The 22,847-nt window shown below is 40.4% G+C and overlaps 1 protein-coding gene across 8 annotated transcripts in view; it reads right to left on the reverse strand.

Annotated features, from left to right (window-relative positions):
* EIF4G3 (eukaryotic translation initiation factor 4 gamma 3) overlaps window positions 1-22,847 on the reverse strand; it is a 298,034-nt gene that overhangs the window by 29,600 nt on the left and 245,587 nt on the right. The window contains exon 31 of one of the 8 annotated variants that reach the window (XM_033921702.1): window positions 3,420-3,569. The exons of the other annotated variants lie outside the window; for them this stretch is intronic. Coding sequence (XP_033777593.1) covers window positions 3,420-3,569 — 150 coding nt within the window. The remainder of the gene's footprint in view (window positions 1-3,419; window positions 3,570-22,847) is intronic. 8 annotated transcript variants of the gene reach the window in all.

The raw sequence follows: 22,847 nt of genomic DNA on the forward strand, positions 1-22,847 counted from the left end.
AATCTCAAGGCCAGGCAGAATGTACCTTATATACTCAAGTATAGGATGAGATTTTGGGGACAAAAAATAGCCCAAAAATGGGAGTCGCGTCCTATATTCAGGTCATCACCCAGTGATCACCGGACTTGCTGCATACCTGCCGTTAGGCTAGGAGGGATCCCTCATGTCCCGGATGATACTAACAATTACCCCCACACCTCCTCCTCCCTCCCTCTGGCCTACTACTAGACAACTAGAGGGGGAAGAGAGTACAGGGAAGGAAGGTAGTACAGGGTGCAGAGCCTGGCAGGGGAAGTGAGGGGGGCTGGGTGCAGAGCCTTGTAGGGAAGGGGGCTAGGGTACAGAACTGACAGGGAGGGAGGCTGAGTGCAGAACCATGGCAGGGGAGGGCATGAGGGAGGGGGGACACTGGTATAGATCCTGGCAGCCCCCATCTTATATTCGAGTCACCCATTTTTCCTCCTTTTGGGGGGAAAAATGGGGGTCTCATATTCGAGTATATACAGTACTTGATAACTCACTGTTTCTGATCTCATTAGACTATAACACTCCATATATATCTGGGTGAATATCAAGATTGATGATTTTTCTGAATGTGCACCCAAAGAAAGTGAGAACTTTCTTGTGCTCTATGCTAGTAACTACTACACAGTCTGCCTCTTCCATAGGAATATCAAAGGCTTTGTGATCCAACAGGGACCAGGAAGGGGAGGGACCAGCATCTGGGGCAGAAAATTTGAGAATGAGTTTAGCAAGTATTTGAAGCACAGTGTCCACGATGTGGTGTCAATGGCAAATAGTGGCCCCCATACCAACGGATCACACTTTTTCTAACTCATAGAAAAGCGGCCTCACCTGGACATGAAGTACACTGTATTTGGAAAAGTGATTGAAGGACTGGATATGTTATATGAGCTGGAGAAACTCTCTGTGAAATGAAAAGAACTTCAAACTGCTCACTCAGATCCACATCAAGAATGTCACCTTTCCATGCCAATCCATTTTGCCAGCTAACTTAAACAAATATTACCTTAAGACAACAGATATTGTTTCAGTCCTATTTCCCCTTTACTAGAGAGAGCTTCCCAACCCATGTTTGGAGGACCTTCCAGGCTCCCTTCAGATTGTAAGAGATGAAGACCACCTGGCCCATTTCTTATTTGAAAACTTCTGGTTTTTCTTTCAGTGGATTTCTGTACCCACTTACACGGTTTAGCATTTTTTATCTTTTGGATTTGAGTGCAATTGTAAGACCCATGACACTTTTCCAAATTATGAAAATCATCTTTCATTTTAACTGTCCCTCCAATATGTCTATCCTGGTGCTGATTTTCATGTTGCTCACAAATAAGATACTTCTTTCTAGACCTTCCACAATATTGCCAATCTCTCCACACTTCTCTCCGCCTATGTTCACCCTATGAATTCCGTTCATCAGGCAAGTCCCTCCTATTTGTACCCTTCTCTTCCACTGCCATCTCCAGACTCCGTCCCTTCTATCTTGCTGCACCATATGCATGGAACAAACTGCCTGAATCATTACATCAGGCCTGTCTCTAGCAGTATTCAAATCCAAGCAAAAGGCCCCACTTTATCGATGCTGTTTTCAACTCCTACATAAATCCCACTCACCATAAAATGACCTATGTCCATCCTATTATTCTCTCTGCAAGAAACTTCCTAAACCTAATATGTCCTGTCTGTCCAAACTAGAACGTAGGCTCTTTTTGAAAAGACCTTAGCATTTCAGGCAGGCAAACTTCAATGTTGGCTTGGTGAATGTCCTTCATCAAGCCATGTCCTTACTGTTCTTTCGAAAAATTAGTAAAGTCTGCTTTGTTTGACAAATTTATCACATAATTAGGCCTTCTTGGTTTTTTTAAATCTTATGATATGTATGTACTTCGCTGATTGTTCAGTTTCTTACACTGTAAGCCGCCTAGAATTCTTGGGTAATGGCGGTATAGAAGAATAAATTTATTATTTATTATTATTATTCTGAGCAGGGATTGTCTATTGCACGTTATGTAAAGCGCTGTGTACACTTTTCAGCGCTATAGAAATGATAAATAGTAGATTTGTTTGCAAGAATAGCTGTCCATAATTTGCTCATGAGTTAGGTGCTCTATAGTACTTCACTGTGTAATGTGGGCAGTGTGTCAAAAAGTGGACAGAAGTGGGTGCCAGGTGCTAGTTCATAATACAGGAAAGAGGGGGAAGCAAAGCACGGAAACGGTGTGAGGATCAATCAGGAAAATTTAAAGCTATTCTGAAGTTTATTTGCTAACATCTTAAAGCAATTTTTAAAATGACATAATGAAATCCAAGCAGTCAGGATTCAAAAAAATAAAGAGGTAGAATATTGAGGGTAGATGAATGCAAGATTTCATTAGCCAGTGCTTCAAAGAAAATACAAACTGGATGCATGCAAAGATGCTCAAGCAATGGGGTACCAACCTGCTCAAAATTTTTCCCAGCGGAATCTCTGTCCTGCTCTGTCTGTCAAGTGTTACGAGTCCAGCACACTGTGGAGAGAGGGACCCTCTACTTTTCAATAGCAACAGAGAGCTCAGGCCTTAATTAATCCAGTTCTAACTGGTGTATACTTTCAAGATCCCTCTAAAATGCATGGGAAACTTACATCAGATCAGAGGATAGCCCAAATAGTATATTCTGAAACAAAGGCCCTGTGAAATGAACTTAAGGACCTTAAAGGCAAAGAAAGAAGAATATGACAGAGACCTCATTAATAATGCATTGAATGCAAAACAAGTTTTGGGACATTCTAGAGCAGGGTAGGCAGTTCCGGTCCTCGAGAGCCACAGGCAGGTCAGGTTTTCAGGATATCCACATGAATATATATGAGATGGATTTGCATGCACTGCCTCTTTGAGATGCAAATCTATCTCATGCATATTTATTGTGGATATCCTGAAAACCTGACCTGCCTGTGGCTCTCAAGGACCGGAACTGCCTACCCCTGTTCTAGAGTAAGGAGTTCATGATGAGAGTCTCCAAGTGGGTGACAAAGTCAACAGGAATGTTTCTTCAGAGAGGGTGGTGGGTTCATAAAACATTCTTTCAGTGGAAGAGATAGCAGAAAACCCCAATTAACAGAATTGAAGAATGCAAAGAGAAAACGTCCAAAGACCAACTGAGGTCTATGGCATCGCCCCAGGAATTAAACTGGGCAAACAGGAAAGCTTTACAATGGTTATACTGCTATAATATTTTAGGTTACTGCGATACCTTGACAGCAACTAAAACTCACCCTGAAAGTCAGGAACTGAGATCATGTCATGAATCTTATATGCAAAGACAGGGTGGAGGAGAGCCTGCTGGATGGCCAGATGTAGACGTTTTAATTGTACCATTCTCTGCCTGGTCTTATTCAAGGAGAATGACAAGAGCCTGTATACCTCTACCCAATCAAAGATTTGTTCATCATTTGCTTTCTCTTCTATCACGAGCTTCTCTAGTCGCTTGTCCAGCTCTTCTGCAGTGAGTTCTTTCTTTGAAAGTGCTTCTGAGGGACTGCAGCAGTCCGACACAGAGTGAAGTTCCAACTTCTGAAATATCAAAATAAAAGCAAAACAGAATAAAAACAAAAGCTTAACTCCATTTAAAACATTTTCTATCTGTCCTTGAAACTTCCTTAGGAAGGTCAGAAAGAAAGATCAAACCTGTTTCACTGGACTTAGTACGTTTCATGTCAAAAACAAATGGCCTTTCAGAAATCTTTTTATGAACTAACAAAACATCTTATCACCTTAACTACCAGCATGTCAAATTTATTTAAATATTTATATTCCGCTTTAGCCAAAGCGGCTCACAATTCAACATACCTAATCTTAAAAACACACAAGCATCATAGTTCTTCCAGCGAACAAGAGTAAAAACAATAAAAGAGGTAACTTACTAGACATTTTATCATACACTGTCTCAACAAAATCACATATTCTGCACAATGTAGGGGAAAATGCATGATGAAGCCCGCTAAGCACAACTTAAACTAGAGCAAAGATGCTTCATTATTAGCCTGGCATGTTTTCATGCTTATTGAGGCCAGTTTTATGGTAGCAAACAGGTCATCTTTAGAGTGTCTCTTAAAGGGGAAGAAACCTCCTATCAGTATTATACCCTTTCCCCTTTTTGCACTGTGTACGCCAGAAAACATGGCTTAATGAATCACCAAATGATGCTTCTATCAGTACGATGCATAGCAGGAAGCACCCACCCACACACTACAAGTAAAGATGGTGTTTAACATCTGTCAAACCAAACAAGATACAGATTTTCTTTGCTTGAACAGTGGAAAATTAAAAATTCAGTTTACAAACAGTAATCGACATGAAAGCTAGCTTCACTGGTCTGGACGAGTCAGTTGTAGAAGGAAAGCATGATTGCTTACCTGTACATAAGAACATAAGAGCTGCCATACTGGGACAGACCACAGGTCCATCAAGTCCAGTATCCTGTTGCCAACCCAGGTCACAAGTACCTGGCAAGATTCCAAAGATTGAACATATTTCATGCTGCTTATCTGAATAATGGCCTTGGACTTCTCTTTTAGGAAGTTAGGCCAAACCTTTTTGAACCCTAACTGCTTTTATCACATTCTCCAGCATACAATTCCAGAGTTTAATTACACATTGGATGAAGAAATATTTCTCCTGTATTTAAATATATTACTTAGTAGCTTCATTACATGCCTTCTAGTTCTAGTATTTTTGAAAGAAACATAGGCCAAATGGCCTATCCAGTCTCACATCTACCGTTTCACTTCACTCAGTATTTTATAGACCTCTATCATATCTCCCCTCAGCCATCTCTTCTCAGGTTGAAGAGTCTCTAGCTGCTTTAGCCATTCCATCCCTTTTACATTTTCATTGCCCTTTTCTAATTCCACTATATCTTTTGAGATGCAGTAACCAGAATTGCACACAGTAACGGGTGTTTATTGAGAGAAAGCAGGCAGATATTTTCACATGTGAGTGACGACATTAATGGAGCCTGCGGCACAGACAGTAAATAGTGCATTGGCACTTTAAGAAATTAAAAACTTTCATACTGCCTGCTATCGCGCTTGCGTGAGTGCCTTCCCAGCTGTCAAGGGCACGCAAGACCCCCAGTTCTGTATAACAAGCAAGAAGTCAACCAGGGGAGGTGGGAGGGATGTGAGAATATTTGCCTGCTGTCTCCAGATAACATCTGTTACGGTAAGTAACCGTGCTTTTTCCTAGGACAAGCAGGCAGCATATTCTCATATGTGGGACTCTCTAGCTATATCTAAAGGGATGGAGGGAGAGTTGGCTACTATGAAGAAAACAAATTTTGTAACACTGCTTGGCTGAAATGACCATCTCATCTAGAATAAGCATCTAGACAGTAATGAGATGTGAATGTATGAATTAAGGACCAAGTAACTGCTTTGCAAATCTCATCAATAGGGTAGAACATAGGAAAGCTACTGCGGTCGACACTGCTTGAACTTTGTGTGCCGTAACATGTCCTTGCAAGCAGGCCCGAGGATAGGGGGGTGCAGCCGGTACATCGCTCTAGGGGGCCCAATGAAGACCAAGAAACATTACAAAAACCGAAACGTGTCATTGTCTCAAGAAGGAGATATCCTTACAAACTAAGACAAAGAACGGCGTGAGAACATTCGCGTAGAAGATCGCGAAGCGTTGAGCGAGTGCGAAGCAATAGAAGGTCATGACAATGATAAAATACATTTGAGTGACATAATACGGTGCATTCAAGATTGTGGAAATTAAGAACCATAAAAAAAATTTTGATCCTTTATCGTTCAGACTATTGGTGCAGGCATTATTTTTATCTATTTTAGACCATTGTAACATCATCTATTTAGGAGCACCCAAAAAAATTCTAAGGAAATTAAGGATAATTCAGAATACAGCTGTTCGATTGATTTTTGGTTTTAAAAAAAGAACGACCATATTAGTCTCTTTTATCATTTACTTCATTGGCTGCCTTTGGAGGTAAGAGTATTATTCAAATTCTCCTGTATTTGCTTTAAGCTGATATCGGGGTTGTCTCCAGCTTATCTTTTTCCTCATTTTGTGTTGCTTAGACCATCAAGGGAAACTAGAAACTTCTACTTATTTGCTTATCCAAAAATTAATGGGTGTAGATATAAGACCTTCTTAGATAGGACCCTAGCAACAATCTTGGTTAGGTAAATGTATTCAGCAAGCTATGTTATTGGAAATTAATTAAGACCACTTTGTTTGATAAGTTTATTACTTAGTGAGTTTTATTATTGAAATTCTATTTACAAATATTTGTATCTTTTACTGTATTATTGTATTTCGCTGATTGTCCAGCTCTTTTTAGTGTAAACTGCCTAGAACTTTTGGTTATGGCGGTATAAAAGAATAAAGTAATTATTATTATCAATGAATGTTCTTACGTGTTCATTCCTAGCTTCAAACTTATTGCTTGGATTACTCCTCCTTGCTTTCCCACCAAATCTCGGGAGGAAGAAGAAAACGGGACAAGAGCCACGCTGATTCATCATGAACTGCAAAGACGACTTTACAGGACAGCGAAGGAAGAAATAATTCCACAGGTAAAGTTCCCTGTAAATTCTGTAATTGTAGCATAAAGGACCCACTGATATCGTGTGCCTTTTTGTCTACGTTATTGAGAGATTTGAGACTATAAATGGCTTGACGGTTAGCGGAAAGACAATAGCAATATTGTCCTAACTTTAGAACCACTAACAAAATTCTCGATAGCAATACAGCAAATTTCTATGTTTTATATTTCATTTCAGGTATCAGTCTTAAACATGTCATCTCAAAAATCTTTGTACTGGGGCCCGGATTTTCTCTCGGTGGCCTTGCCCACAAGGTACAACCCAGCCTGAGTGTAGCAGAGGGACATATATGCTGCCGATCATGTAGAAATAGTTCTCTTGGTAACAGGATGACCAAGTCTATTAGGATCAAAGGAGATGAAAAGTTGAGGCGAAGTCCTGTGCGACTTAGATCTTTGAAGATAGTATGCTAGAGCACCCTTACAGTCTAGTGTATGAAGAGCTTATTCTCCAGGATTAGAATGTGGCTTTGGAAAGAAGACTGAGAGTACAATGGATTGATTTAGATGAAATTCCATGACTATTTTTAGAAGGAATTTTGAGTGAGTACGAAGAACTATTTTGTCATGATAAAATACTGTAAGAGGGGGTCAGAAACCAACACTTGACATTCACTAACTCGACATGCAGAAGTAACAGCAATAAGAAAAACATCTTTCCAAGTAAGAAACTTCAAATGAACAGATACTAGTGGTTCAAAGGGAGGTTTCATTAATTTTGCCAGAACTACATTAGGATTCCATTCAACTGGAGGCGGTTTTAGTGGAGGTTTGGAATTAAGAAGTCCTTTCATAAATCTAGATACTAGAGGATGAGAGGCTAAAGGTTTATCATTGAGAGGTACTTGGAAAGCACTAATGGCACAGAGATGAACTCTTATTGTTTTAAGACCAGATGCAGAAAGAAGAAGGTAATCCAAAACTGAAGCAAGTGAAGCAGAAGATGGTTCTTGATGATTAAGAGAACTCCATGATGAAAAACATGTCCACTTTTGTAAAGAGCATTGTTGCGGAGGTGGTTTTCTGGATGCAGAAATAACAGCCCGAACTGAGGCCAGGATTCTCAAAAACCCTTGTTAAAAAGCGACGGCCGTTTTGATACCAAATCTAAAAACCCGAGGCATTCTTAAAAAGCCGCGCATGTCAATGAGATTCTGACCACTAAGCCTTAATGCATGGCTAGCACGAAGTAACAGGCTACCACATAAACGCATTAAAAGCTTTTTACAGTATTATTCCAGTTTATGTGCACTAAACCAGTGTTTTCTCAACTTCTTCAAGCCATGTTCCCTCATAAGCCTAACAAATACCAACCCCCGCCCCAGACCCTGCCCGACTCCACCCCCATAATGATAATAATACTAATTGTAATGCAATTTCTTCCATTCATTTTTCATATACACACAATATAATCTTATTAATACATAATGGTTACCATAAAATTAAAAAAAACACAAAGCACACTGTACACAGAGAAAATGTTAATTATCATTTATATTTGAAGGTTTTTTTCAAAGAGGTCAAGGCAGATGACTTTAAAATATGCAATGTCACCTCAGTAACAACTATAGAAAAATAGACAAATATAGTGCAAAATATAGCAGATATAAATTCTCAAAACTGACATTTTGAACACTAAATTGAAAATAAAATCATTTTTCCTACCTTTGTTGTCTGGTGATTTCATGAGTCTCTGGTTGCACATCTTTCTGACTGTGCATTCAATATTTCTTTAAGCTTCTTCTCCTCCGGACCTCATTCCCTTCCCTAACCAACATTTTTCTCTGTCCCTCCATAAGCCCAACTTTTCTTCCTCTCTCCTCCACCCCTATTGGCAACAAGTCTCCCTCTCTCTCATCTGTCTTGAGAAATCCAGGCATCTCTCCCACCCCCTCTATTGCCACATCCAACATTTCTCCCTCTCTTATCCTCCAGATCTTGTGCAGCATTTTTCACCGCTGCCCACCAGCTCCATGCCCATTTCTCCTTCTATCACCCCTCTCCAACACCATGCCATATCTCTCCCTCCATTACTGTGTCCAACATTCCTCCTCCTTGCATCCCCTTCAATCTTTCCCTCTGGTCCCTCTCCACCACCATATCCAACATTTCTCCCTCTCATCCTTCTACTCCCCATGCATCTCTACCTTACTCCTCGCTCTCTCCATGCCCAATTTTCCTTTCTTCCTTTCCCCGTGTGCACCATCTCTCACTCACACTCATGCCCAACAATTCTCCCTTTCGATTCCCTTCCCCCTATGTCCCAAGTTAGTACCCCCTTCCTCTCTCCATTCTGTATCCCATGTTCATGCCCCCCTTTCTTTCTGTGTCGAGTTTGTGCCCCTCCCCCTCAATGCCTTCCAGCCTTTGTCCCAAAATTAAGTTGCACCGTTGGGGATCCCTGCCTGCCCCCCTCCCCTGAAGCTGACCCATCCACAGAAGCCGCTGGGGATACCTGCTCGCCACCGCACCACCCCCCAACCCTGAAGCATCCCTGTTACTTTGTTGGAGCCAGACTCGCTCCATTCTCTCCCAGCAGCAACTCCATGCAGGGACGGCGAGTGCAGCCATTCACACGCTGCAAGTGGCTGGACCACAATCCTTCCCTCTGACATCAGAGAGCAGGTTGCAGGTCAGCTACACAGTGTTTGAGTCGCTGCCTACGTCCCTACATGGAATTGCTGCTGGGAGAGGATGGAGCGAGTCTGGCTCCGACAAAGTAACAGGGATGGCTTCAGGGGTGGGGGAGGGATGTGACGTGCGTTCAAGACTGGCAGGGAGGGATCCTCGGAAGCGGCTTCAGCAACGAGCAGGCAGGGAAGGGAAGGATCCCCGGCAGTGGATGTCAGGCCAGGTACCCCCAAGGGTATGCTTATCATGTGTTCAGAAACACTGCACTAAACTGTGTGCTATTGAATTTCTTTTATTTTTTAATTGATAATTTTTATTAGAAATGAAAAGTAACAACTTACAGCAAAATAAACAACAATACTCAATAACAACAACAAATTAGACAGGAGCAGTGTTTCTTCAGTGCTCCCTCCATACAGTACAACGTGCAGCAAAATTACCCCCCACCTCTCCCCTCCCAAAAGCTTTTCAAGAAACCCCATTGTGTTTCCAGTGCTCAAAACATTGCCAGATCCGGGCAAATTTCTCCATTCTATGATGATTTAAAACAGTGAATCTTTATAAAACATACCAATTATCCAGCTTACAAATCACTTTGATCCAATCAGGTGATTGCGGCAACTTCCAAGACGCTGATAGCACCAACCGTGCAGAGGCCACCATCAACTTATAAAATGCCACTTCTTCCTCAGCAAAAGTTAAGTGGAAAACGGTGAAGAAAACCAAATTCTGGCTGTATCTCTACCTGCTGCCCAAAATAGAAAATCTTTTCTCAAAAGCCCCAAACCACTGGGCAAACCCACCACATATGACAACCAAGCCAACACAAGCCATTACCCCGTCTCCACTTAGCAAATCAGACTGCTGTGTACCGCCTCATCAAGAACTTGAAACCATTTTCTAGCAGAACCATGGCCATACCCAGAGACTTTGTATGATGCTAAGTGGCTGTCCACTCATCTGGGGAAAAAGGTCGACCTAAATCTACCTTCCACACTGCCACGTATGAGGGTTAGTTCCCCATCTAGCAGACAAACATTTATAAATCCCAGAGATATTTACAAGACAGGATCTAGTAATTGTTCAAACTGAGATTTTCCCTGAGCTCTGAATATAATGCTTGACCTCGAGGTAAGAGAAGAGATCACTAGCTCTTAATATATACTGTTCCTGCAACTCCCCAAACCCTTAATCCCCTTTTGAACAGGGTCCAAAAGCTGCCCAACACAGCAAACACATTCCCTGCCCAGGCCAAAGTTCTTATTAAAGAGCAGTGGGGTATACCAAGAGTATGTCCTTCCCTCCGGTAAAATAGGTCTAGTCTCACGCCAGACCCAAAGGTCATACACACCGAACCCAACTCCCCTCACCGGGGATCCCCTGGGAGATGAAGCAGAGCATCTTGACCCACAGCTTACACTCGCACTCGCAATTGGGCAGCCTGGTAGTACCTTTGCAAATGAGCCACCACCAGCCCCCCCCCTCAATAATACTAAGGTATAGAGTCTGTCGTTGTATTCTAGGTGGTTTGCCTACCCCGATAAAATGCCAAATCATCTTCTGAATCCTATCAAACACTTTCTTGTCCACCCATATGGGGAGAGCCTGATAAAGAAACAAAAAGGTCAGATATCAGCCTTACTAGTTTCATGAAGTTGTAAAAATTGTTCCAAATGAGTAGAGTCCCAATACACATATTCACATTCTTTAAATTTAACTAAGCATTTACACGGAAACTTCAAATAAAATGTGGCTCCCAAAGCCAACACCCTTGGTTTCAAAGCTAAAAAAAGCTTTTCTTCTCAATTGTGTGGTATGGGCCACATCTGGGAAAATCTTTTTGATCTAGATTATATAATAGATGTATCTGTTTAATTAAGATATATTCTCCCAGTAATGTGAGCTTGAGGAAATGTTTTGGTTATTTTATGTTTAAACTTTAATTTCTATGTAAAAATCCTTTCTTTCTTATTGTTGTAAAATGATAATGATGAAAATCTTGAATAAAGAAACAAAAAGTGGTGAAGGATCATCATCTTAATCTCTATCCTACCCAGCCAAGAAAAACAAAGACCCCGCTACCTGACAAGATCATGCTGCACCCTCCGGATAACAGGATCCATTCGTTCAGTTGGCAAATTCACGTTAAGGACCTCAGACTTATGCATTTTAATCTGAAACATTCCCGACAGCCTCCCAAACTGGATTAATTCCTCTACAATCTGTTCCAATGAGGTTTCCAGGTCGATCAAAGTGAAAAGAATATCATCCACAAAATAGGCTCATCTTCTATGGTTGTCCCTACACTTCCACTCCTCAAATATCCCCATTGTCCTTGATCTTCTGGGCCAGCAGTTCAATAGCCAGCACAAACAAAATTGGGGACAAGAGGCCTGAAAAATCTGAAAGGGGGCAAAGTAGCTGCCATTATCTTTAATACAACCCAGCAGGCCATTATAAAGTACTTTAATCCAACTCAACATTTAGGGCTCCAGCCCAAACCGCACTAAAGCCTTGAACAAGAATGCCCAGGAGACCCGAATGAAGGCCTTCTCTGCGCCTACAGAAAGCATCAACATAGCCCGCCCCATCTTACACGTCCACTCTCAAATTTACCACTCACCTAATGTTATGCCCCACCTGGTGACCTGCAATAAATCTGGACTGATCAGAATGAATAAGCTTGGGAACCCAACTCATCAGCCTATTTACCAGGATTCTCGTAAAGAGTTTAATGTCTACCCCAAAAGGATACAGGTATATAACCAGCATAGGAAAAAGGATCCTTACCTACTTTATGCAAAACTGTGATTCCCGCCAGCCTCATGAAGTAAGAAAGTTGCGCTCCCTCTTTCTATGAGTTAAATAACTGCAACAAAGGCGGCAGCAGTGAATCCTGAAACAAACTTATAAAATTTCACCGTAAACCCATCCAAGCCAGGGGATTTACCAGTTTTCATCATATGGAGGGCCTGGCTAGTCCAAAAGAAGAGCATCAGAAGCATCTATGCTATTGAATTTTTAACAATTTTTCTATCTGGAGGCATGGCATGGGCAGAGTGGGATGCAAAAGCTTTAGTGTGTAATAATTATAACACTAGCCGGCTATCTGGCTATTGCAGCGTTAATGTGGAAAGACTTGGTGCCATAACTAATTTATAATGCAAATACAGAAAACTTTTATTACTCATAATTGCATTTGTCTTCTACAGTCCCATTCCCGGTGCTTCAGTTGTGAACACAGAATAGAAATATTTGTTAAGCAATTCAGCTTTATCTTTATCAGCTTCAACATATTTCTCCTCTTCACCTTTGATTCTCACAATACCACTTTTGCACTTCTTATCATTAATATACCTAAAAAAATGTCTTGTCCTCCTGTTTTTTTCTTCCATCTGCATCTTTGCTTTTCTGACCACTCAACCGGTTTCTCTTAACTTTTCCATATATTTTAGCCTGTATTTCTCTTTCTGCGATCTTTTGTAGTTTAAGAAAGCTACCCTCTTTTTCTTACCTTTTCAGCTACTACATTTGAGAATCAAAGTGGCATTCTTTTACTCTTATTTACTTTTGAATGAGCCCTCTATATACCTGTCTTAATATTAAACCACACCATGTGGTGATCCCTGGATGCCAGATGATCACCCACTGTAACATAAAAACACTTTCCCCGTTTGTAAGTACTAAGTCCAGTATTACCCCATACCACGTGGGTCCATTACCAACTGCTGGAACAGTCCTAGAGAATCCAGATCTCCCTACTTCTAGAAGACCCCATAATAGAGATACCCCAATCAACATCTGTCATGTTAAAATCACCTATTAGTAATACTTCCCTTTTTACAGCTATATTCTGAATGTCTATTTTACCCATTCTCTGGGAGGGATTGGAGGCTTTTTCCTCCTGGTCAATTTTTTGATGGCATGTGCCGTTCAAATGCAAGTGTTTGACAATAAATTATATAGATATATCAACAAACCAGCAGCTTATATTTTTTCCTTTTTGAGCATTAAATCTCTATCTTCTTGTAATAAAAGATATCTCTGTTCAAAATATCTTCCCTTACAAATGCCCAATATTCACACTCAGTGAATATTATAGATCCTTAGTAACATCACTCTGTGTTCAATTTGGTTTCATTACAAAAGCTTTATGTGTTGAATCTTCACCGGATCTTCTATTTATCATTAGCTCACTCTCACAAATATATAAATATTTTAGCAGCTTATTTATAAATATATGCTAGTACTTAGCTTTATCTGCGGTCTCAAGCTAGGGACATTGTACACCAACATGTTTTGCAGAGACGCTTTATGAAGGCAGAGTCCCTATTAGTGCATCACTACCTCTCTTAATGATATGGAAGTGTAAACATCACAGTGCTTTTTACAGCGCAGTTAGTACCTGGTTTATCTACAGCAGAAGGGTTTTTGTATGATTTATACTATTAAGGGGAGAGTGTGGCACAGTGGTTGTGGGTTCAAACCCATGCTGCTCCTTGTGACCCTAGGCAAGTCACTTAATGCCCCCATTGCCCCAGGTACTTTAGATAGATTGTGAGCCCGCCGGGACAGAGAGGGAAAACTGTTTGAGTACCCGAATAAATGTATGTAAACCATTCTGAGCATAGAAAATTGAATAAATCTCTGCTACGTCTCCTGTCTGTACATTACACCAAGGTAAATACATTTTCCATTCCCTCTTTCCAGATTGACCCACAGTGCCTCTTCCTTACCCTGCAGATCCTGCAATTGTGCGACTTTAATATGATCTTTAACATATAACGTCACTCCCCCTCCATTTATTCCTACCCTGTCTTTCCTGAACAGATTATAGCCCGGTATAAATATATCCCAGTAATGGTTTTTCATGAACCACATCTCTGTTATCACCATTCAGCCTCTTCCATCACAACTTCTAGATCCAGAACTTTGTTTCCCATTTTTGCAGAGGTATGTAGTGATTCACTTACCTGAGGGCTTATACTCACCTGGGGGCTTTGATCACTCTGCCCCAATGACTCTAGTTTAAAGCCCTCTTCAGTAGGTTAGCCTGTTTGTTGCTGAAGACATTTCTTCCCTTCTTTGATAGATGCACATTATCCCTGCTCAACAGCCCTTGTAAAATCATCCCATGGTCCAGGATGCCAAAATGCTCTTGACAACACCATCCACACATTCATCTCCAGGATGCAAGCTTCTCTGCTCAGATCTTTACCCTCAACAGGGAGGATCGACAAGAATACCACATGCACACCTGAATGCTTCACCTTCTCTGTATCATTAGTGCCAACATGGATGAGCAGCACTGGATAGTAGTCATTAAGCTTGATGAATCTGGGCAGACAGCATACCTCTTCCTGGGACATCATGTCTGATCTGCAGATGGACGTCTCTGTTCCCCTCAGAAGGTAATCACCAACTACCATTACCTTATGCTTCCTAGTAATCACTGATCCAGCAACTTTGGGGATCTCAAGCTTTGGTCCTTCCTGTCCCTGGGATGCTCCCATGTTCTCCACTTCCAGGGCAGCATAGCAGTTCTTCAATTCAAGGGCAGGTGGAGTTACAGTATCAATCCTGTAGGGTTCCATAATCTGAGTCCAGCTGTCTTCTCTCAGTATAGCCTCTTCTTCCCCACGGCTGGATATCTTTGATGCCTCATACATTTTATCAATGTACCTCTCATTCTCACGGATGCTTCTCAGTCTTACCATCTCCTCCTCTCAGTTCCTTTACTTTCTTCATGAAGGATTCAAGTTGAAGACAGCTTGCACATGGACCCATTCCCTCTGCTGGGCAACATTTTCTGTCTGCACAGAGACAGAAGCTGTAACCTGAGCAACAGCTTTGGTGACAATGTTTCCCAGCCATACTGTGGTTGCAGAAGTACTCACACCTGATGAAAAAAACAAAGAGAGAAGAAAAAGCAGAAAAAAATCCTAGCAAAGCAATGCCCTATTCCTAATTGTCTAAAGAGCCTAAAAATCAAAAGATCAGCCTTGGGGTGGGAGGGACTTAAACACATCTGCTATCTGTGCCCTAATCTGATCTTAACTTATGCTGTGAAATGCAATCTAAACTACTAACCTAGACAAAAACACTTTTTATATAAAACCTTAACAGCGACTCTTAAAGGCTACACTACTGCCTAAACTGACTTTGCTAAAAAAGCAGAGAAACATAGAAACATGATGGCAGATAAAGGCCAAATGATCCATCCAGTCTGCCCATCCACAGCATCCATTTTCATCTCTCCCTAAGAGATCCCAAGTGCCTGTCCCACGTCTTCTTGAATTCAGACTGAGTAACTAAAAAAGTAAAAGAAAAGGACAATGAAATAACCTACTGAAGCCCAAGTTTACCTTTTCCCAAGTTTGAATGCCAGCAGGTAAGATATTCCAAAATGGAGTTTTTCTTCCCTTTAGCAGATCCTCATTTGATCACTTCTCCATCGGTGATGAAAGCTATGAAAGATTTAGTTGCTGAAAAGTTTGCTTATATCATCAATAAATATTTAACAGTAGGATCTGTTCCAAATTCTCTCAATAAAGCAATTGTAAAACTTTTATTAAAAACTCAGATGTCTAATGTACATCAGGTAGAAAATTAAAGACCGATCTCTTCATTATCTTTTTTTTGGCGAAGGTTCTTGAAAGAGTGGTCTATGATAAGTTTGCTGAATTTTTAGAGATGGAAGAAATTCTTGATGTAAACCAATTTGGCTTTCGCATTTTGAATGATACAAAGTCATAGTTATTTTCGTTTTTGATTATATTAGAGATGGTTTTGACCAGGGTAGATGCTTTTTTCTTCTGAGCTTAGATATTTCAGCTACTTTTGATAATATAAATCAAATTATTCTTTTGAATCAATAACAATCTATCATTATTTCTGTCAGGTTTTAAAGTTGGTTTACGTCATTCTTAAGTGATAGAAAAATTTGTGTCAACATTGGTCAGAACAGTTCAGCGGATTTTGAATGCTCCACTGGAGTACCTCAGAGATCAACAATACTGTTTTCTTGCTTCCGTTATATAAATTGTTAAGAAGTTTAGATGTTCTTTTTTGAATCTATGCTGATGATATTCAGTTTGGATGGGGAGTTATTGCAACATTTGGACAAGTTACATTTATATCTGAGTATGGTTAACCAGTGGTAAAAAGTAATCACTTGAAACTCAACATATCAAAACCTCAGGTATTATCATTGTCTGATCATGCTTTATCTGATATCCCTCCATCTTTTACTATCGATAAGAAAATTGAGATCATTCACAAGATATGTAATTCTCGACACTGGTTTAACTACGTAAAACCAAATAGCCAAAATAATTGGTTTGATTTTCTCTAGATTAATGCTTGTAAGGCAATTAAAAATGTTTCAAAATCCTTTTAGCAAAGCTTGACTTTTCCCTGCTTTGATTACTGTAATGGTTTGCTATTAGAGGTCTGTTTAAGAATTGCCTTAGGACATTGTAATCGTAATTGGTCCAAAACGAGACAGCCAGAGTTTTGGTTGGAGTACTCAAGCATACTTATATTATACCTATTATTAAAACGTCTTCAATAGTTACCCAATTGAACAAAAACTAAAGTTCAAGATCATGTTTAGTCTTTAAAGCACTTCATAAATTGATCTGACCTTTCTGCACCATCTGTGCTGACATCAGCTGAAGAAGGGTGAGAGGCATTTCCCTACAGTTCTTGGGGTTAACCAGTCATTACCTGTAGCTTGCAAAGGAGAGGCTATTCTTAGACTGTGGTAATTAGCCTAAGTCATATCTCGTTTGTTGTTGCTTTATAATCTTTTCAGGTAATCTTAGTTTTACATAATGTGTGGTGTAGTTAGTTATGTTTTCTGATTACAAGTATTTACATATATTTATAATCATTAGTATGTTTTTTGTATTGCTTGCTGTTTGTCTAAGATTTGTTTATTCTAATCATTAAGGCAGCAGTAGGTGAACTGTTGGTGCTGTTTTCCTAGGTACGAGTCTAAGATATTTTCTTTATTGAGATTGTCTGTGTATAATTTACTGTGCCTTACACTACAGAATGTGCTCTCAGAGATATTAGCAGCTGTTTCCCATGGGTAATATAAACTGACTCAATGGCTATGCAAATTGATCTAGAGATAATAGCCTTAAGACATCCGTTTGCCCAGTTTAGCTTGACTGGTGAACATAAATCAATGATCTGAGAGATGAAACTTGTTAGTAACCTTGAGATACCAAAGTATTACTCTCTGCACATCCAGCAACCATAGAACTTTGTCTTTTTTCTCTCAACTTGTGGAATGGAATGCCAAAAACATACTTCTTGACTAATATGGAAAGCCAAAACTATATTCATAGAAACATAATGGCAGATAAAGGCCAAATGGCCCATCTAGTTTGCCAATCTGCAGTAACTATTATCGCTTTCTCTCTCTGAGAGATCTCACGTGCCTATCCCAGCCCCTTTTGAATTCAGGCACAGTCTCTGTCTCCACCACCTCTTCCATGCATCTATCACCCTTCCTGTAAAAAAGTATTTCCTTAGATTACTCTGGAGCCTATCACCTCTTAACTTCATCCTATGCCCTCTCATTGCAGAGTTTCCTTTCAAATGAAAGAGACTCGACTCATGCACATTTACATTACATAGGTATTTAAACGTCTCAATCATATCTCTCCTCTCCCGCCTTTCCTCCAAAGAACACAGATTGGGATCTTTAAGTCTGTCTCCATACGCCTTATGATGAAGACCACATACCATTTTAGTAGCCTTCCTGTGGACCGACTCCATCCTTTTTATATCTTTTTGAAGGTGCAGCCTCCAGAATTGTACATAGTATTCTAAATGAGGTATCACCAGAGTCTTATAAAGGGGTATCAATACCTCCTTTTTCCTACTAGCCATACCTCTCCCTATGCAACCTAGCACCCTTCTACTAAGATGGATAGGCAAATGGCTAGAGAACAGAAAGCAGAGAGTGGGCATAAATGGGAAGTTCTCAGACTGGAAGAAAGTGACTAGCGGTGTACCCCAGGGCTCGATACTTGGGCCCATATTATTTAATATTTAGATAAACAACCTAGAAGAGGAAACATCCAGTGAAATCATCAAGTTTGCAGATGACACAAAGCTATGCTGAGCAATCAGATCGCAGAAGGATAGCGAGGAACTACAGAGCGACTTGAGTCGATTGGAGAAAGGTGTTTCAAAGATTTTGGTGAGGTTTTAGTATGAATGAAAGGGAATTTATGTGAATTATTTTGTATTGTAGGTGAAGTTGTGATGTTGGTGAGCCTTGCAAACACAGCTCCTGAAGACACCAGGTGGCAAAACAAAGTCTTGTGTTGAGCTGAATGCTTTACGAATTGAAGAACAAGATCATCGTGAGGACAGAGAGGCCTGCTGATTGTGTTTAAGAAACTGTGATTCTCATGTGCAACTCTCAGTTTGAAGCCTCTCTGACCAGATGATGATGGACTAATGAACTCATGAACTAACCAAGATCTAGTTTTGGATCAAAGTAATCACAATGACTGTAGCATGTGTGTGAAAGTTGAGAAGTGAGTGTGAGTGATGGGGATTAGGTTCACTGACTAAATTATTCTGATATTTATTAATAAATTAAATATTGGTAAGTTGTAAAAGTAGTGTAATGAAATGAACTGTGGGAGATAAGATTAAAATTGAATTGATTCAGGTAATACTTGTTTGTATTAAATATTTAATAGCTGGTTTTAAGAATTTGAGTTATCCAATAGGCAGCTATTTAATTAACTGAACCCCCCCCCCCAAGCTTAGGCTTTAGGTTAATTACCAGAAAAGGTTGAGATATCTTACATTAGCAATAATCTGAGCCTTAGGACTCATATAGTAACTTTATCCATTGTAACATTGAGCCAGTAAATCCAAACTTGGATAAAAACTTTCCACATTTAAGGCCATGTTACAATATCAAATGTTTTTTTCTATGTCAAGGCTCACTAAGGCCACATCTAATTTCTTATATCGGGCTTCACCACTATGAGTATCGCACTTGACTACAGATCTCTCTACAGCTAATAAGATTATCACAATTCTACACAACAGTTTCTCCTGAAGAACCTAAACAATGGCACAGTGGTTAAAAGCTAGAGCTTCAGGACCCTGAGGTTTTGGGTTCCAACCCCCGCTGCTCCTTGTGACCCTGGGCAAGTCACTTAATCCCCCCCATTGCCCCAGGTATGTTAGATAGATTGTGAGCCCAGTGGGACAGACAGGGGAAAATGCTTGAATACCTGAATAAAATTCATGTAAACCATTCTGGGCTCCTCTGGGAGAACGGTATCAAAATAAATAAATACATTTTGACAGTAGATAGAGTGTAAGGTCCATCCAGGCCACATGTCATTTATGATGCAGTACCACAAAACCTACCCGATCTCAGGCTTTTATCTTTAAATCCTCGCAACTAAGGATCCTCTGGGTTTATCCCATGCTTTCTTGAACTGATACTGTTTTGGCCTCCTCCTGTGGGAGGTTTTTCCACATATTCCCCAATCTTCTCTGTGAAGAAATATTTCCTTACGTTATTACTCAGTCTACTTCCTGGAAACCTCATATCATGACCTCTAGAAAATGTGTACACCTTGAGCACTGAGGTATCTGAATGTGTCATATTCCTCCTTCCTTTCTCCTCTTCTAGACAGAATAGATAACCAGTTCCTAAATCAATTCACTATGGCTTACAAAGTAAAACTCTACCATTTAGGAACCTTTTACTTAGCTGATTCTACGGTACCACCGGAAGAATGAAGATATTTATTACAGAGTATCCCTGGGGTGATAATAGATCTGAAATTCATACAATCACCTGATTTACAATGTAGACACAAGCCTTTTCTGTACTAAGTTATTTTGTAAGACACTCTAGCTGTGTACTGATTTAAATAGTCCCTAAGAAAAAACTATTAAAGTAAGGTTGTTGGTCAAAGATTTATAGGATCAATGGCATTCTGAATATCTTTATAAAATATAATTTTTCTTAGAAAAATATATCAAAGCTTAGTCTTCATATATGTTACTTTGTTACTAATTGCCTGAAAACATGGAAGATCATAATTCTTGCTTGTAAATGTTTCTATGGTCCAACAGGTAGATCAAAATTTCCTCCAAAATACCTCCCCTTTCCTTGCAATTTTATAGATGTTTTGACTAACTTCGTCACCCATACCCAACAAAATGATGTACTTAAATGCCCAGGGTGTACAAACAATTGGCTAAATCAACCTGACAGTTCCCCCAAGAGATCCACGACACATTAGTTTGGGAGCTGCAAACTGATGAATTCAGGAATTATATAGACACTAGTGTTTAAGCCCGTTACATTAACGGGTGCTAAAATAGATCTTTTAACACAATGGGGCGCTGAGGCGTTTCTTTCTCTCTCCCTGCCCCCCTGTCTGACTGTATTTCTTTCTTTCTGTATGTCTTTCTTTCTTTCTGTCTCTCTCCATGCCCCCTGTGTGTCTTTCTTTCTTGGTCTGTCTCTCTCCCTGCCCGTTGTCTGTCTTTCTTTCTGTCTCTCCCTGCCTGCTGTCTGTCTTTTTCTTTATTTCTGTCTTTCTTCCAGCCAGCTGTCTGTCATTCTTTCTTTCTGTCTCTCTCCATGCCCTCCTGTCTTTCTGTGTGTCTGTCTTTCTTTCTATCTGTCTTTCTCCTTGGCCCCCTTTCTGTCTGTCTTTCTCCATGTCCTCCTGTCTTTCTGTGTGTCTGTCTTTCTTTCTTTCTGTCTGTCTCTCTCCTTGGCCCCCTTTCTGTCTGTCTTTCTTACTGCCTCTCTCAGGCAAGATGTCCAATTGCAGCTCTCCTCCCTTTTACCTCTGGCTCCTTCCTATGTGTGCGCCTGGCAGTGGTGCCTTGACCCCTAGAGGCCTGGACATTTGCTGTTTGCCGAGGCGCAGGCTGGCTGGGGTGTGAGAGGGGGGAAGCCATTGCTGCATATGGATGGAGGACGATGGAGAAACTGCTGCAGACACAGATCAAGAAGCACGGAGTTTCAACTGTGCATGCGCGCTAAGGATTTTATTATAGCGGATATATGATATCCACTTTATTAGGAAGCACAGAGCCTTGTGTTCCCATGACGTCAGCATTGTTTCTGTAGAAGAGAGTGGACTGTCAGTATATCCAAGTATTTCAGGTCAAGAAGAGGTGCCCTAACCTGTCCTCACATCTCTATCTCAATTAAGTTGACATACATTAAGGAGCAAGGCTGCTTGTAATATAGACATTAACCTCAATGCCCAAAGGATGCCACTGAAGTTGTAGTGCTTGATACATCCATTACTACCAAAGTGCTTGATGTATACACACATTTTGAATGTTGCAAACCACCTTCCTCAGTTTAATGAGCACCTCTAAGGCACCAACTGCAGGCTTCTATGACCATCGGTTTCAACTCTGAACAGATGACAGAATGAGAAGAGACCATGTAGGTGACTAAATATCTCAGAAAACTGTATGAATTTGTTTCTTAAAGCCTGGTTCTTTGACCTTGGGAGACCATGGTAGTCTAAGGCAGTTCTGAGAGAAGATGAAGCCTCTCTCCAGGTAATTGAATATTATTTTGCTTGAAGATTTGGTGATTTAAGCTGGGATATAACAACATTTGTAGGTCAATTGATAAAATCTATATTATTAGCTTGTTACAATAGCTAAATTATTTTCCCTAATTCAGATTTAATTGGTAAAGTCCTAGAGCAGTCAAAGGCAGGTATTAGATAGCTTATCAGATCTCAGTTATTTTGCTTTAGCTTAGATTTAAATTTTAGAGCCCTGGTGGTAGTAGGACTACATGGTTTATCAGAAATAAAATCCTTTGCTTTAGTATAAAGTGAAGCTACTTACCTGAAGCAGGTGGTTTCCATGGACAGCACAACAGGTATCCATACATCTGGATGATGTCATCCCGATGGAGTCCCATGCAGACACTACTTAACACTCTATAACTTTAAGAGATTTTTTGTAGCGGCCTCGCCGTGCATGTGTGAGCGCCTTATTGCCTGATGTGCAAGCACAGAGCCCTCAGATACATAAAATAGCTAGAAGAGAATTCAACTCACAAGGAGGGTGGGAAGGTTATAAGGATCCCTGTCCTGCTGTCCTTGGACAACACTTTGCTTTTTTTCAAGGACAAGCAGGACTATTGTATCTTTACATCTGGGAATCCCTAGCTACGAAGCTCAATGTAAAAATTCTCACAATGGCAAGCCTAGTTTGAACCAAATATCCTCAAACTAATATAAACTGGCTATGGAGGTGCAGCCTGGAATTGAATATAAAGGTTCCTAGGAGAGTGGAGTTGGATTCTAGATACCAAACAAATTCTGCAGGACTGTCTGTTGTGTCAAGTATTTTGCTCAAAGCAATAATGAGATGTGAATGTCTCAACTGAAGACCACAGTGCATCTTTGCAAATCTACTAACACATTCATGGTTCGGATGTTATGAAAAGCACCACTGAAAGATTGGCTAAAACACTTAATTCCTTGAATGGTAAGTCTGACGCAAAAATCACTCAATGGGCGGGAACAAACTTTAGAATGATGGACATCAGT

This window comes from Geotrypetes seraphini, chromosome 15, assembly GCF_902459505.1.
Source record: "Geotrypetes seraphini chromosome 15, aGeoSer1.1, whole genome shotgun sequence".
Lineage (NCBI taxonomy): Eukaryota > Metazoa > Chordata > Amphibia > Gymnophiona > Dermophiidae > Geotrypetes > Geotrypetes seraphini.